The 15,987-nt window shown below is 42.7% G+C and overlaps 1 protein-coding gene across 1 annotated transcript in view; it reads right to left on the reverse strand.

The window, feature by feature from the left end:
- Window positions 1-257: 257 nt before the first annotated feature.
- Window positions 258-15,987, reverse strand: part of GNA13 (G protein subunit alpha 13) — a 29,354-nt gene continuing 13,624 nt past the window's right edge. Inside the window, exons 3-4 of the mRNA XM_027749781.2 lie at window positions 9,430-9,480; window positions 258-5,028 (exon numbers count right to left, since the gene is read on the reverse strand). Of these exons, the coding sequence (XP_027605582.1) occupies window positions 4,456-5,028; window positions 9,430-9,480 (624 nt within the window). The 3' untranslated portion in view covers window positions 258-4,455. The remainder of the gene's footprint in view (window positions 5,029-9,429; window positions 9,481-15,987) is intronic.

Genomic DNA, 15,987 nt, shown 5'->3' on the forward strand with positions numbered 1-15,987 from the left:
TTAAATACTGAGCACCAAACGGGCTGTCAAATGCAAGTCAGCATTTTCCTGGTGCCTCCCCAGCAGGGAGTCATCAGGCCCAGCAGAACCTGGAGGAGCCCTTTTAGCAGGGAGTTTGCTTGACTCTCTTACATATTTTATCTGAAAGACAAGATGTGGCAGGAGCAAACCAGCTGGCCTTTGCCAACCCCCAAAAAGAGTCCGTTGGCTGCCTCCACTCATTATTAATTTGAAAAGATGATTTCATCACACTAACGTGAGGCTGTATATGTTTATTCATCGTCAGTAATTTTTGTACACAAGGCAAATATTAATAGCTGAAAGGCAACACTTTTGGAGAGTATGTACAGAGCAATGTACAAGCAAGTGTAAGGTTTTAAACTGTGAATCAATTTAACCATTTTATAAAAAGGAAGTGATGCTTTTTCTTCTAAGACCTCCCTTAGAAATAATTTATTGCCAATCTTAAACTAAAGCAAGGAGAAAAAAAAAATTTACAATAAAAAGTAGTCCCTGGAAAGTTTATAAAAAGTTAAACAACATATAAAATTGTAAGCCACAAACATTTATACAAAGCTAATACAAATCTTGGTTTCGTTAAAGATCTATGAGGTTGTTACAAAATATATTTTTACATAAAGGCTTCACGTAAGGTAAGCTCTCACTGCTACTGAAAGCGCAGGAAAGCAGTTTTAAATAGTCTGCAATTCAACTTATTTTCAAGTACAACGCAAAGAAATTGCAAAATGGCACTGTATTGCAATGCTGTGAAATTAAAAACTATGTTAATGGTACCATCAGAGAGACAAGACCTGTAAAGTGAAGTGGTGAACAACTGGGCACGGCACGAGACTTCGGATGGGGCTGGGACAGGAGTGGTGGTGGGAGATGGACCTTCCGCAAGAGGAATAACCAGGGGGGTGTTCTGCTGCCCACGGACACCCTGGACACACACCAGGAATCCTGTCCCCAGCCCAGGGTCAGGAAGCTTGGAACACCCACCCAACCTGATCAACCTGCTGATGGGCAAAATGTAAAGCTACTTAGAGATGAGCCCAATGAACAGCCTTTGAGATCAACCTGACTTCTTTCTAAGAGCAGTTATTCCAGAAGAAAGCTGAGGTTTCACACAAACTGATGGCTTACGCTCCCACATACAATATATTAAAAAATGTGAAATTTTATCAAGCCCTGATGAACAGCCACAGTTTTTAGGTATCAATCATCTCATTTAACACCCTGCAGGAGGGAACAGTCGCTGAAACACCAATTTCACCTTTAAGTACAGGGAGGTTGTACAAGGCAGTGGTTCATCTCCACAGGGTCAGTGATCTATGGAACAGAGCTCACTCCAGCAGAGAACTAAGAAATTTAGGGAAACTTGATTTTCTGTAAAACTTGATTTTGTACCTGCTTTCCCACCTTCACCAGAAATGCATCCCAACCTTGTACCACAGACTGGTTTCCATGAGGAAGCTTCACTCTCACTAGACAACTGTCACTTGTTTGGTTCCTTGTACCAAAATTATGTCCTGCAATAAAGAAATGATATTTAGAAATAAATCTGAAGGGCAATACAACCATCCACACTGTGCTCCATTCAGGGAGCTGATGAAGAGTGAGTCTGAAGGTGGCCAAGGGTGATGATTTGGGGGTTTTGGCCATATTTTAACACAGGAACCATGTAAACAGGTACATCCAGGTGTGTTGTCTCACCCCCCTCTCAAGAACAGGGAGTGGAAAACCCAAGTGATCTGACTCAGTTATTTAATTAAATCAATTAATTTCTGCCTGAGATTCATATAGTGCTTATCTACCAGGGCCTACAAGTGACCCAGCACTGGGGTCCCCCCTACTCTCTTACAAGCCCTGGGGTTCACAGGGACAGTGATCTGAGAGGATTAAAACCAAGGATTTTTGGGGTGGTTCAGAGAGAAGTTGCTGAATTTGATCCCCACTTTGGCCAAGGTCAGAAGTGCCCAATGCCTTGGTGATCCTGGCTGCATCCTTAGACTGACATCAGTCTGAAAGATCTTCAGTAAATTAACAGGTCCCTTGACACAAAATTCATCATTATTTTACATAAATGTGTTTAAATAAATCCCTGGTAATCGTCCTATCATCCACTACCAGTTTTTAGTCTTTTCTGCAATCATCTGGTCTGACATCCTCCAAAGCACATACTGCAGACCTCTCCAAATTAACTGTTTTATTCAGAGATAAGTTCTCTTTTTTGAAAAGAAACTTGTTCAGACAACTGTCAGCAAAGGGAAAAAACCAACCCAACTCCTCATCTTGTTGACAGGGTGGGGCATGGATTTGTTCAGGTTCTGCTTTCCAACACTGGACTTTGGAGGCCACCAGAGGTTTGTGTCTGCTCATAGAGCACTTAAAGCCCAATCAAATCAACCATTATCCCTCTCCAAAGGATGGCCAGTCCTTGAAAGAGCCTCACTAGTTTTTCCTGAGGTCTCTAGTTCATCCTCCTTCTTGAAATGCTCACATATGAACTCACCAAATCAGAAATAATCCATGTCCAGTATAGAAGCAAAATCTACATTAAATATCCCCATCTAAAATTCTATTCATCCTCCCGACATCAGTGCTGCATCCAGACTTTAGGATTATTTTTAGATTCTGCACTGTGACTTCTCCCAAGCTCTTTTCAAAGTTCTTTCCTCCCAAGATAGTGCCTGATGACCAGAATCACAGACTAACCTATGGCTACCCATTGGATGATATAAAAAAATAGAGGTCTTTCAAAGCACCTCACTAAATAAAAATACACTATTCCCCCTCTGCTGCCAGGAGAACGAGGTACAGAGATGTTAATACAATTTACAATCACAGTAAGTAAAGGCTATAAGTTCAGGAGACAGGCAGCTTTCCTATGTCCTGGCAGGGACACCGTGTCCCACCGCTCGCCACGTGCACGGGATGTGAATGAGAATTCACCGAGGGATTGGCCACCATCATGATCCACAGGAACTGGTTCCACGGGGCAAAGGGGCAGCTGAACTGCCCCCATGACACTGCAGCCCGGGGGAAACGTGGCAGCTGCACTAACTTCTGAAACACAACAGCTCACTGTGGTTTTGCAGTGTGCCACAGGGTATGTGAGCATTGCTTTATTTTCACTGGGTTTTATTATTATTATTATTATTATTTCTTTTCATCACATGGCAACACTAACAACCACCTCCCTCCCCCAAAATAAAAGAAATAAAACTGCAATGGAACTTTGGGTAAAACGGTCACAAGCAGCACTCTGGGAGATGCTGTGCGACGTATTTGGCTCAAGTACACTTAGGATTGCTTAGACCCCACTGGAAAGTCTCAGAAAGAACCTCATCAGCTGAAGCACGTTCTGCTGGGACACATTTTTTTTTGTTTGTTTGTTTGTTTTTTTTCCAGAAAAAAAACATTCATCTCCACGGTGTCAGCTACACAAGGCCTCTGCTGGGAACTCATAAGGCCACTGAAAATACCAGAGGAGGACAGAACACAAGGAGGCACTTAGGTTTGCAAGTACTTCTCTCCATCACCAGGCCTTACTGACTCCGAGGAGGCAGCTTGGAAGGAGCTGGGAATTAAAACAAACCAGTGCTAAGTTAAAGCGCTTCGAGAACGGGTTACCTACGTGGAACATCTGTTACCCACACGGAACATCTGCTTAGTGAAGATATGAAACACAAGCTGAGCTTGCTCCCCCTTCCCACATCAGAATGTCCAGAGGACCAGACCAGAGTGCTCTGTGCTTTGCCATGGCTCCGAGACGTACGGACAACGCCGGAGTGAATCCGTGTACTGTGCCAACCACTAATCCCTCGTCCCTGGACTCAGCACTTCCTGCCAGACATGTCTGAAGCTCCCAGTTTTAAGCGTTTTTAAAGCATCTCCTATTCAAACCCAAGGCTAAAGTTTGTACTTGAACAGGAAGTACGTTACGCCCAGGGATCCGCGCTTCAAACAGATGATTCCAGCAAGGGATTGATGGGATTTCTAACCAAAAGTAGACCTGAGAAATCATAAGTCAGCTATGGTATCACAGTCTTTGTAATGAAGTTAGATGTGAAAAGTTTCTCCCCCCCACCCCTAAATTACTGCCACAGTCTAATAATTGCAACAATTTCATGGAAGTCTGGACTTGGAATTCTGAATTTTCTAGGATGATATACATGTTTGCAAAAGGTCAAATTTACCACTTTACAGGTAACTTAGACATAGATCTGCTATAAAATTACAACTTGAGTCATCTTGAAGCTACACTGGAAGAGATTTAAGCCTGAATTTCTGCAGAAATTGGCAATAATGTGTTCAGCAGCAGCTTTTAGCCACATATCAAGAAGTCTGACAGGATCTGGATTTCTCTACTCCTGCTGTAAACTTCTAGTTAAAAAAAAAAAAACAAACCAACACACGAGAGTTACTGAAACAAGAATGTCTTTCTGCACATCACTGTAACATGAGCTGCTTGAGGTTGTCGTGCAGGATGGTATCCTTGACATCACGGAAAACTAGCCGGATGTTCTCTGTGTTAATAGCAGTGGTGAAGTGGTGGTACAGGGGCTTCTGCTGCTGGTCCCGGCGTTTCGTGCGAAAACAATCCACCAGGAATTTTTGGACATCTGTTAAGCAGTGGGGATCCCCTTCGAACTCTGGGAAATAGTCTTTGATGCTCACTTTCTGTACTTTTTCCTCAAGCAAGTCCGTCTTGTTTAGGAAGAGGATGATTGAGACGTTGCTGAAAACCCGGTTATTGACTATTGTTTCAAAAATGTTCAGGGACTCGGTGAGGCGGTTTGTTTGCCGGTCCTCCATGAGCACCTGGTCGAATTCACTGGAGGAGACGAGGAAGAGGATGGACGTGACGCTGTCGAAGCACTCGAACCACCGCTTCCGCTCCGACCTCTGCCCGCCCACATCGACCATTTTGAAAGGAACATTTTTGATTTCGAAGTCGTACTCGTGGATCCCTTTGGTGGGTCTTCGTGCCAGCAGGATGTCTTGCTGTGAGGGAAGGTAATCCTAAAAAAAGAAAAGTAAAGGAGAGTTTGCAGATTATAGGCTACAATCACGGGCACGGTGGAGCTGCAATGGAGAGAGCAGGTGGCAGAGGAACAACACGAGGTTTTCAATAATCAGACCTGTATTTACATGCTAACACTGGAGCTTTTGGGAAAGATCTGGAGTCCAGAACAGGAAACACATCAATATTACATCAAAATATGTACCCCAGAGAAATGAAGCTCTCCATGACAAAGATCCATGAATAACCTGGGAGGTGAACCAGCAATTCCTCATGCCCGTTTCCCTTGCTCTGGATTACTCTGTGCTTTATTCATCCTCTCCTCACAAAGCTGGGGAACACGCTGGCTGCCAACACTGCAATGCAGCAAATGAGTTCTAAAACAGGTTTCCCAAATCAATAACCAGGGTATATCCTGTTCCAACTGTGGGCTCTCTGCTCCTCCCAGGCTCTCCTGCATATTGCACGACTGCTTCCAGTGCAAAAGAGCAGCTCACTAAGTGATTTTAAGGCAACCAATTATGCCTGAAAAGCAAAACTTAAGCAGCTTATTGTGTTTGTGCCATGGATCTTTTGCATCCAGCTGTCTCGGTCCAAAAAGTCACTCTATTAGCTGTGTGCCACACCAGTGAGCTCACACTGCCTGGCTTTGTCCAAAATTCACTGTGCCATGAGCAGAACAGGAGAAGAACCAGGCAGCTGGGGACAGCAGCCTCTTCCCAGAGCACAGCCTGGAGGGCACACAGCTGCACCCTGAACTTCTCCAGCCCACCTTTCCCCAGAATTCAAGAGGCAGGAAAAGTGCTTTTTTACTATTTTTTGACTGTTGTATGAACATCATCAAGGGATGCAGATGCTCCAGGATGATGAACTCTTATTAGTCAGCTTTTGACAGCATGAAATTCAAGACTTGGACTGGGGATTTCTTCATTCCTAGAATTACACTTTTGCATCTGCTCCAAGTCCTTCTGCTATCTGCAAGGAGCATCTCTCCCAGACAGCTGGCTGTGCTGGAGCTTAAAGCCTTGTTGTTCACTTGTTGTGGAAACTGTTCCTCACATTTTTCCAGCATTTCTCACAACTTCAGAGAGCGCTGTTTAGGTTTTGGAATTTCAGTCTCCTCTTAGTGAATGATCTATGATATTCCTTTGACAGTGCCAGTTCCCAGACTTGGAGCTTTTATAAAGACGTGTGAGACCATGGTCCAGAAAGTCTGATTCAAGCAGTCGGCTGGGCGGGGGAACAAACACAACTCCATGGCCACTTCAATACTTGTATCCCAAGTTTAAGGCAAGTTCAAGCCACAAAAATAAAATCTAAAAATCACGGAGTGCAACATTACAAAAATTCAAAGGTCACTTTGCTTTACCATGTAGGCTCCAAAGTGAAACCAGGGAGAGATGGCTTTGTCTGAGCTCCGGGTTCCTTTATCCAGCTGCCCATGACTAAGGAGCTGATTTTTATCGTGGCACAAATTACAAAGCAGCTCTGAAGCACAGGATCCCCACCCTGGGCCTTTGCTGCAGCACTGCTACACATCAAACCCCACACCACCTAAACCTGCAGGAGAGCTCAACAGCTAAAGCAGGATCGAGTTCTCCCCAAACTGAGCAGCAGATGTGCTGCCACTCCCTTGTCTGAGTAAATGAAGCAACTTTAAAGAGTGGTAAGACTTTTCTTTTTATTAAATTTATCTTGGGTCTTTCCTACCAAAACTGTAGGGGGGAAAACAATCAGAGGAATAGAGCAGTAACTATATCAAATGTCACTGGGCACATGTGAAGGGATTTTGAGCAAAGCTGACTGTCAACATGTAGGCAAGAGTGTCACAGGTTCAATTCTTATTCCAATTTTCAAATGGGGATATGAATTCTTTTGTTGTTCAGGAAATTAGTCTCAAGTTCTCAGAACAAAAACAGAAAGTCTTAGGAAAGCTCAGGAGTGACTGAAATTATTAAATCATGTAAATAAATAAAAGCAATTAATATAATAGGAAAAGCCATATGTACCTTCAATACCGAAACAAGAGCACAAAGCAAACTCTCCTGGGAGTTGACCTGTAATGTTTATTCAGTAAAGCTTTCAAGAACAAGGAGCTTATCCCTGGAATTCCTGACAAATTCCCTCTCAAGTACTATTACTCATTGAAAACTCCTACCACACTTGTAACCACAAACAGAATCCTTTCAAGTGCTTTCAAGTTCTACACGCACAGAAGACACACAGAAGACACACCACGGTCTTAAAGGTCCCTTCCAACCCAAACCATTCCCTGACTCTCTGTTTTATCCTGGATATTGGCTACTCTGATGCAACAGACAGCAAAGGAGTGCTCTGCAAGACAAGTGTGGGTATCCAGCCATCATCTGGCTCCAGGAAACCAAACAGAACAACTCCTAAGAAACCTCCCAGTACTTTAGTTATCTTTTTGAAGGATGGTTATGTTTTTCTCCTTCTCCAGATCCTTGGGATACTGGCAGTTTGCCACTTGCTGGCCCTTTTCTCAGTGTTGATCCCATTCTCCACATCTGAAGGCTGCAGCATTAAGTGAATATTTTCCTTGGATGGCAGTGAGTATTATTTTCCAAGTTCTTTCAATGTTTTGCCATTGTCAATCAGCGTTTTTCCTGCAAGCATCCCCATATAGACATTGATTTGGAACATGTGCCTCCTTCCTGAATTATCTCCTTCCCCAAATCCACTGCAGTCTGTTTCTTCTAAAGGAGTCCTTTTGGGTATCACATCACCATTTGCCTAGTTAAAATTACAATTTAAGGCATGACTAAGATCCAATCACAACATGGAAAGCAACATCTCTCTGTGAGATATTTTGAATACATATAGTCTGCACTGGCAGTTGAAACAACAACAAACAGTTGCAAGGAATCCAAGAGATCCCACACATGTATGCCTGTCAGATACTCTTTTTTTTTTTTTGCTGATTGATTAAATCTGAACATTAAGTTCTTTTCCCCTCAGTGCTGTTATCAGCTCCTTTTTGGCAACAGGCACACGAATGGCAGATCTGTGTGTTTATAAGCAATTTAGTTGCAGGTCAGCCCAGTTGCATCAGATAAGAACAGTAAAATACTTACATTAATACAGCTTGGGGAAATATTCATTAGATAAATCTTGCATATAGATAAGAATAAACCAGAAGAACCTATCAAATCTTTTACTCAGGAACAAAACTTAGTGCTTTTTTCCTCAAAGACTTAACATTTTCTACAACAGAAGATCCTGATGAGTCCCTCTGATTCTCAACACCACTTGGTCTAACCTGAAGCTGGAAAAGCTGTAATTCAGAGTTCACAGCATTCCCACGGCAACATCACACTACAGTAAGTGTGTGTATATAAAAACATTAAAAAAACTCAACTAGTGACTAAGTTTTACACTTTAAACAAAGAATGGACCAAAGTTTCTAAATAAAGAACTTTGAAATGAAACTGCAAAACTCTTTATCCAACTGTGCTGGGGAAGAAAACCAAACCATTCGAAACTCAAGTGGCACTGGATTCAAAGACCACCAGAAATCCACCACTGGCAGAGAGTTTAGCAGTTCATTAAAGCAAGTGCAGTTCTCCTCCTAAGTGCAGGTCTTATAACTCCAGACCAAATCCTAATTCAGAGAGCAAGTGCTGGAGTTCCCAAGCCAGAGGTCTGGGAAGCGCCTGCGTTCCGCACCGGTGCTCCGGTCAGAACAGTGACAGTTCAAAGCAGAGAAACAGCCTGGATTAAAATCAAATTTTTATCTGTTAAAGGCAAAAAAGAAAAATGAAATTAAGCATGATGTAACAGGGCTCAATTGAAGTGGTTTGGATTCCTTCAGTTGTTAGCCATCAGCTGGAAACGACCAAGGAGAAACTGCCTCCCCACAGAGTTCAAGCACCATCCCATTTTAAAGGCAGTTTTTCCACAGCCATTCCTGCAATACACAACCCAGACTATCAGCAAACAACTTCATTATTCAAGCATTAACTAACAGTTCTATAAAAAAAGTATTCTACAGAAACTTCAGCTTTTTCCTCAGAGACTACTGGCCTGTGATTTAACTCAAGTGTTCCTAAATGGATATGTAAACCCAAACCCAGTCATTTTTGGGTATCATTTAGTGTTGAGGGGCTACTTCAACAGTCTTCTGACTGGACAATCATTTGTAACTTGTTTTTCGCTCAATTTTGACAGAACTTTTATTTCCAGAAAGTCTCCTGGCCCTTGCACTGCCTTGTGTTTTTGACATGTCAGTGATGAACTGCTGAGATAATGCAACAGTCAAAGTTAACTAAAGATAAAGTTATTAGAGTAGACACTGATTACATTTCATCTACTTAAAACCCAGAGATCACAAAGACAACTTAATACTCAAGACTCGAAAGAAAAATAAAAAAAGAACTTACTTGTTCTCCAAGTTTATCCAAGTTGTCCAAGAAATACTTTACAGATTCCCCCTAAAAACAAATCAAACAGTTATTTAAATAAGCGACGTATTTGATCCCAATAGTTTACATTCTGAAGTCCAGATAATTTACCAAAATCTACATTTAAGTGTTGTAAGCTTTAATCACTGTCATTTTTAAAAGCAGCTAAACTAAGAACACAACTGATGATTTATTCTTAGGCCAGTTAATATTTAAGCTTAAAAGCATAAGAAGGCACATTTATAATAGTTACATTCTTTCCAAGTTTAGACTTGATAAATAAATCCAAGTATTATCCACAGGGAGCATCAATGAAGCAGCCACACCTTCCTTATGAAAAGAAACATTCAATCCCTCTAAGGCTTTGCAGAGTGTGCACACACAGACATTCAGGTATGGGGATTAATCACTGGAGAAAGTTAATTTATAACTGCAGTGCCACACGATCCATTCCCACAGGTACTTCCCCGGAGCACAGGGAATGACGAGCACAACAGAGGATGAGAAACCACAACACACGGAGCCTTTTACTCAGGTTTCCCATCAGACACCAAGCTGGACCAGAATTCCTTCCTCTGGGAGGAACGAGCAGAGCTCCAGGGTGCTGTACTGCACGAGATCACATCTGCTGTACAGGTATTCCAGGTTACTTTCTGGATCCAAGCCAGCACTGTCCTGGCAAATAGTAACTGCAGTTTGTAATCCCTCCACTAATGCGGAACTGAAGAGTTTTCCATGGTGAGCCTGAACTACAGTCAACCCTGCAGGACTCCATCAGGGTGCTGGGATTAGAGAGGAATTCTTAGAATGGATACTGCTGCACCTGAATTCAACTGCAGCAGGTAATGTACTGAGGGAATTCCTTGCAGAGGAAAGCAGCACCTCTTTAGGGTTCTCAGCATCCTCACAGAAGCACAAACTGCTTCCTTTTGAAAGCTCCTGATGACCAGCTGTAACTTATTTACTTTACAGCAAGTGCAGAAAAGAAACCACCTGTGTTTTCGCTCTGCAGATGGAAGAGCAAGAATTCTGAGTGAGTTTGCTTGATGAGAAATTCGAGCAGCATCCGAAACCAGGGTGATACATCTAATCCAGACAAGTGAATTAGGACAGGAGTTACACCCTGATAACGACTTCCCCTCACTTCAGTCTGAACTCTGAAAACTTATCTGGAATGAATATCAAACCTCACTAATAAATTGTGCCACCTAAGCATCTACCCTACCTAACTAGGGGAGGGTAAATAACAGGCCAAAAAGGGTTCTGGCAGACACATAAGCAAGGGTTTTTTGCAAATTTTCCAGGTACTAAAATAAGTTACATAACACAAGTAGATACCACACCTTGAAGTGTGCAATTTGAACATCAATTCTTAATGAGGCAAGACTGGGGCTCTGGTTGAAACATGCCTTGTGCTCGACACACCTGCAGGGAAAGAGTCCAACACACCTCTACTGCCTTCCCTTCTCTTCTGTTTGGCTCAGCTGTCCCAGTTTTCTCTGGGATGACAAACTGCAGCAATAACACTAACCAGTTTAGTGGCACTCAGCAACTACTGCTTGCCATGACAGCAGTATTGTACAACTACATCTTTTTCAGCACCCATTCTAGCCTCAATCCTGTAAGGAAAGTGTACAGGGAAGAGCATTCCTATTTCACAGAAAATAAACAACCCTGATGCACAAATCCATCAAGCTTCCCAAGCAGGAGTAACAGGATCAGAATTCAGGCCTTCCAAGTGCTAAAACCACTGTCTGTAGATGAGTATTAAGGCAAAATAAAATTTAAGGTCAGATTTAATTTCTTTTTTAGGTGCCAGTAGGAGCTGGCAACCTGCCCTTCCCCACAGGGCTACATACAAATCAGCCAGATTCCAGACTCATTAAGTGGAGGTATTTATTCTAGAATACCTGGGTCTCAGAGGCTCTAAGTATTTGTGTGTGTGTAGGTAAACATGTATTTTCATCTCAGATAGCTCTTTTTTATACTACTTACAGCAATGTCTACTCCCTAAAGAACCATTAACTCCACAGCATTGGAATACATAAGTCACTACCCCTCCTTTAAGTCTCAGGGCTCACTGCTACTGCAACAGATTGAGCAGTTGGGACAGACAAACTACAGCCTGGAAAGGTCAGAAAACACCCCCCAGAAGCAGCTTCCTAAAAGAGGGGATTTCCTGAAATCACAAATGCAAAATACAGGGGCCTGCAGCAACAGCAACGCTCCAGAGCCACGTGACACAGCAAAGTCACTGCCGGGAGGAACGGCAAGAAACCAGCTCTGCTTCCCGGGCTGTCACCGACCGGAGCCAACAGCAGACAAGTATCAGGGTGGCCACGCTGACACTCAAGAGACTGAACTCTAAAATCAACCAGTTACAAGGATAACACAGCTAATACAGCAGTGACATACCAGCTTCCTGCCTGCACATCATCAGCTCAATCACTGGGCTCTCACCTCATGAAAATCTATTCGGACAACAAACCCAACACACCAAGTGCCACCGACATGACTCAACTCTGCATCCAAGGACAACGGCTGTTCAACCATTGGAAGTTACCAATTTGCACGGCATCCAGAACCTTGAACAGCTTCAAACTCCTCTGTTCTTCCACCCACCCTTCCACACCACAGCTACAAGGCAGGGCCCTGACTAGTGGGGATTTTCTGTCTGCCCTGGCCACGTTGGTAGCAGCAGGGTGAGCTCTGCTAACTACAGACACCGCCGAGCAGCAAACCACCTCGGTGAACAGATCCTTATCAGAATGCACTACCACAGAACCAAAGAGTTTTGACCCATTTAAACAAGCTTCAAAAAGGCAGCATCACAAAGCAGCCAAGCAAGACTTCCAGTCCCTTTCCAAAGGGTGAACCTACATATTTTGTGCAAAAATTAAGAGAAAACACTGAAAAACCCACAACACAACAACCAAGGGAAGTCTTAATGCCACCAATTTTTAAAAATTGGTAAGAAAATGATACAGTCACATCCCTGTAAAACAGATCCAAAGACCACTTGGTAGATACAGAACTACATCTCTCTCAGTAAATTCATGACAGTGAGTGTATTTAAATGTCCGTATTCAACAGACACTTGTCACACCTAAAATTTCCCCTTAGACAAACTGTAAACTCTCTGGTTTACCCAAGATGAGTAGAAAAAAGAGTCTGGGTTTCCCCCCTCTGCCCCACTAACTCCAGTGTGGCTCACCACGTCCAGCCCTGCCACGTGGCTGCCCCTCAGTCAACCTGTGGCTGTCATGCCACAAAGGAGCCACACCGAGGACAAAATCTGTACAGAACTGAGAAACTGCAGGATCTGCCCCCAAGGAAAAACTGCAGCTCTCCATCACAGTCCTGTTGTCTTCACACCCACGTTCTGTGAGCACATAGGACGGAAATTTAAAGATTAGCTAAAAATATATAGTGATGTCCCCAGGACAGGAAGGACCTTGACCTGCTGGAGCGAGTCCAGAGGAGGCCACCAAGATGATCAGAGGGATGGAGCACCTCTGCTGTGAGGAAAGGCTGAGGGAATTGGGAATGTTCAGACTGGAAAAGAGAAGGCTTTGGGATGATCTAATTGTGGCCTTCCAGTACCTGAAGGAGCCGACATGAAAGATGGAGAGAACTATCTACAAAGAGCCTGGAGCGACAGGACAGGAGGGAATGGCTTCCTGCTGACAGAGTAGGTTTAGATTGGATATTAGGAAAAAATTCTTGCCTGTGAGGGTGGTGAGGCCCTGACAGGAAACTGTGGCTGCCCCATCCCTGAAAGCGTTTAAAGGCCGGGTTGGACAGGGCTTGGAGCAACCTGATCTTATGGAAAGTGTCCCTCCAAACCCTTCTGTGATTCCATGTGATAGTCTTTAACTAGTCACAGCTGAACTTCTTTTTTTTAAATGCAGGTGAACCCTTTAAAGTAATTTTTACAGTTGAGCAGTTCTGAACTGCAAACTTCTGTGGCTTGGCTGAAGGTGAGCAGCCACCTGTGACACTGCAGACACCAACCATCCCACAGCACCTGACTCGTGCCCTGCCCTGCACTTAAAGCACAGCCCAAAGATGCCAATATGAGTGGCAAAACCAAACACAGGCTTGAGCACATGAATACTGATGTACTGCAATAAAGCAAACTTCTTGAACACCCCCCAATACAACAGAATGAACCACCTACACATCAGCTCCAAAGACCTTCCAGTGTTACATGAGAGTGCTTTGGCTGTTTTAAACACTATTGTATCACGTTGGGATATCAGATCTTAAGCAGTCCCTCTGACTGCTTGTAGCAGATGCCCTTTTTTGTTCAGATGGAATATACACATCTCAGCTGCAGCCCTTCAGCCTCCTCCTGATTCAGAAATGCATGTAAACCACAGGAAGTTGACTGTTAAATAGCTTTATTCATAACTGTCAAGTATTCCATTTTCAGAAAGGTTTGAGTCAAACCAGCCTCTGTGCCTCCCGGAGCCTTGTGATCCTCACTGAGAGAGCCAAGGCAGTTCATCATGAACGTGATTTACAAGAAAACACACCTAAATCATGCTCCTATCAAGGTGATGTTACCACAACAGCTTCCCTTACAACGCTGCAACTACTGTAACTACTTGCCAGTGCCTGTACAAGGAAATATCTCCAGTTTTACAACTCACTCTCTCTCCAAAGACATGGTTACAGCACAGTTGGTGATTTACCTGCTGGTAAAACCAGAGCAGGTATCTTTTATAGCTGATACATGGCACAAAGATCACTGTCTAGTCAGTGCGTCAAGCAAAGTAACCACAGAAATATTTTTTGGGGAGGGGCAAAAAAAAAAAAAGAAAAAAAGACTACACGAAATACACACCAGATGAACACATCTTTTAAACCCAGGAAGTGGCACCAATTTATTTGGTTTCCATGAAAACAATGTCAGCAATCTAAATACGATTTGCTGAAACCTTAGCACAGCCAAATGGCTTTTTAGCTCTTCGAGGGGAACAGGGACACTGCATTTTTTCCAAGAGCAATCGTTTAAAAAAGAAAGAGGAAAAAAAGCACCAAATAAAGATTAAGTCATCACAAGGTTTAAAGAAGAAACACAATTTATCAAGCCATCGACATCTGGCTGCAAGTTCAGTGGAACATACTGAACTGACAAGGCTTATTAAGTGTCTGAGATAATAAATCAGGTATTTTAAGAAAACAGGAGATATAACTTAGTAACTCTAGATTAGAGTTGTAAGAGCCACCAAACATTTTCTCTTCCTGACCTTACTTGAATTTCTTAGAAAAGAGAAACAAATATTTCCTATTTTATTTAATTAAAAAACCATATAAACACAAACAAACAAACAAAAACAACACATGAGAAAAGCTTTTTTGCAAGCCTAGTTTAGAGTGAGAACAGGCACCTACAATGTTTTTAGGCTGGTGTGTACATGCCTGAATTTGACACACAAACCAAACCCATCCATAACATGGGAAAAGCAGCTTGAAGGAAGATGATGGAGGAATAACCAGAGCCTGGAAATTCTGCACCTTGCAGCACCCTAAAAATGCTTAGAGCACACACTCTGTTATGGACAGGTTTTTTCTGATAGAGGCTTAATCCAGAAAAATCCATAGCTGAGGATTTTGGCAAAGAAACTCCAACAACCTTTATGTTCTTGCCACCCCACCCCAAGCTGATTCAAAAGCAGACTGACTGCAGATCAATAGTGCTGCCTCTGAAGCTGCACCAGATGTCTTCTGAAACGTCAGTAATAAACAGAGCTAAGGAGGGGAGAAACATTTTAGTCAAATCAATGCAGATTTCCAGTGTGAGAGATACAAGAGAGCACAACCTCCTCCACCCAGACAGGGGATGTCTGAAACGTTACACAAAAGAGGGAGATGATCCAGATGATATATTTATGCCATGAATGCATATCCTAATTACATTAATGAGCTCAAATCCACAATTGTCTTGATTGTTAGACCAGCAGAAGTTTAACCAAGTCTCATGTCGAGACATTGGACTGGTTGGGTTTCTTCTACTGGTCGGGTTTCTTCTACTGGTCTCAGACTTGGAGATAAATAAAATAATCTTGGTTCCTTCACAGCTTTCAGGTTTCTATAAATTAATTTCTTACCAGTCCCTCCTCCCAGTGCTTTCTAATGAGGATTCCTCTTGCAAACATGCCCCACTCAACAGACTAGGACAAAACTCCACCATCATACTTATACCTTGTTTACTCAAGGAACTAAATTTTAAAAATATATTTTTCCTATTTTATAGTAGCAATCCAGCAATTTGTTTGGAATCTCCTCTGATGAGGGGAAACAATTTGTTTCTGAATTGCCATTCTGTGCTTCAACATTAGATATAACACTCTCTCTTCAAGCAGCATATTAGCAGTGTTTTGGGAGTTTACAATAAGCATATACATTAACTAATTTTTAATAAGGTGCTGAAGGTATTAGGGGAAAGTGTAGAGGTAAGTAACAGTATCTTTACTTACCAAACTGCAAATCTGGGTCAAAATATTTGAGTGTGCTAACACAAAACACATT

The sequence above is a fragment of the Pipra filicauda genome, unplaced genomic scaffold (assembly GCF_003945595.2).
Source record: "Pipra filicauda isolate LSUMZ 115617 unplaced genomic scaffold, ASM394559v2 scaffold80_size11013439_pilon, whole genome shotgun sequence".
Taxonomy (NCBI): domain Eukaryota; kingdom Metazoa; phylum Chordata; class Aves; order Passeriformes; family Pipridae; genus Pipra; species Pipra filicauda.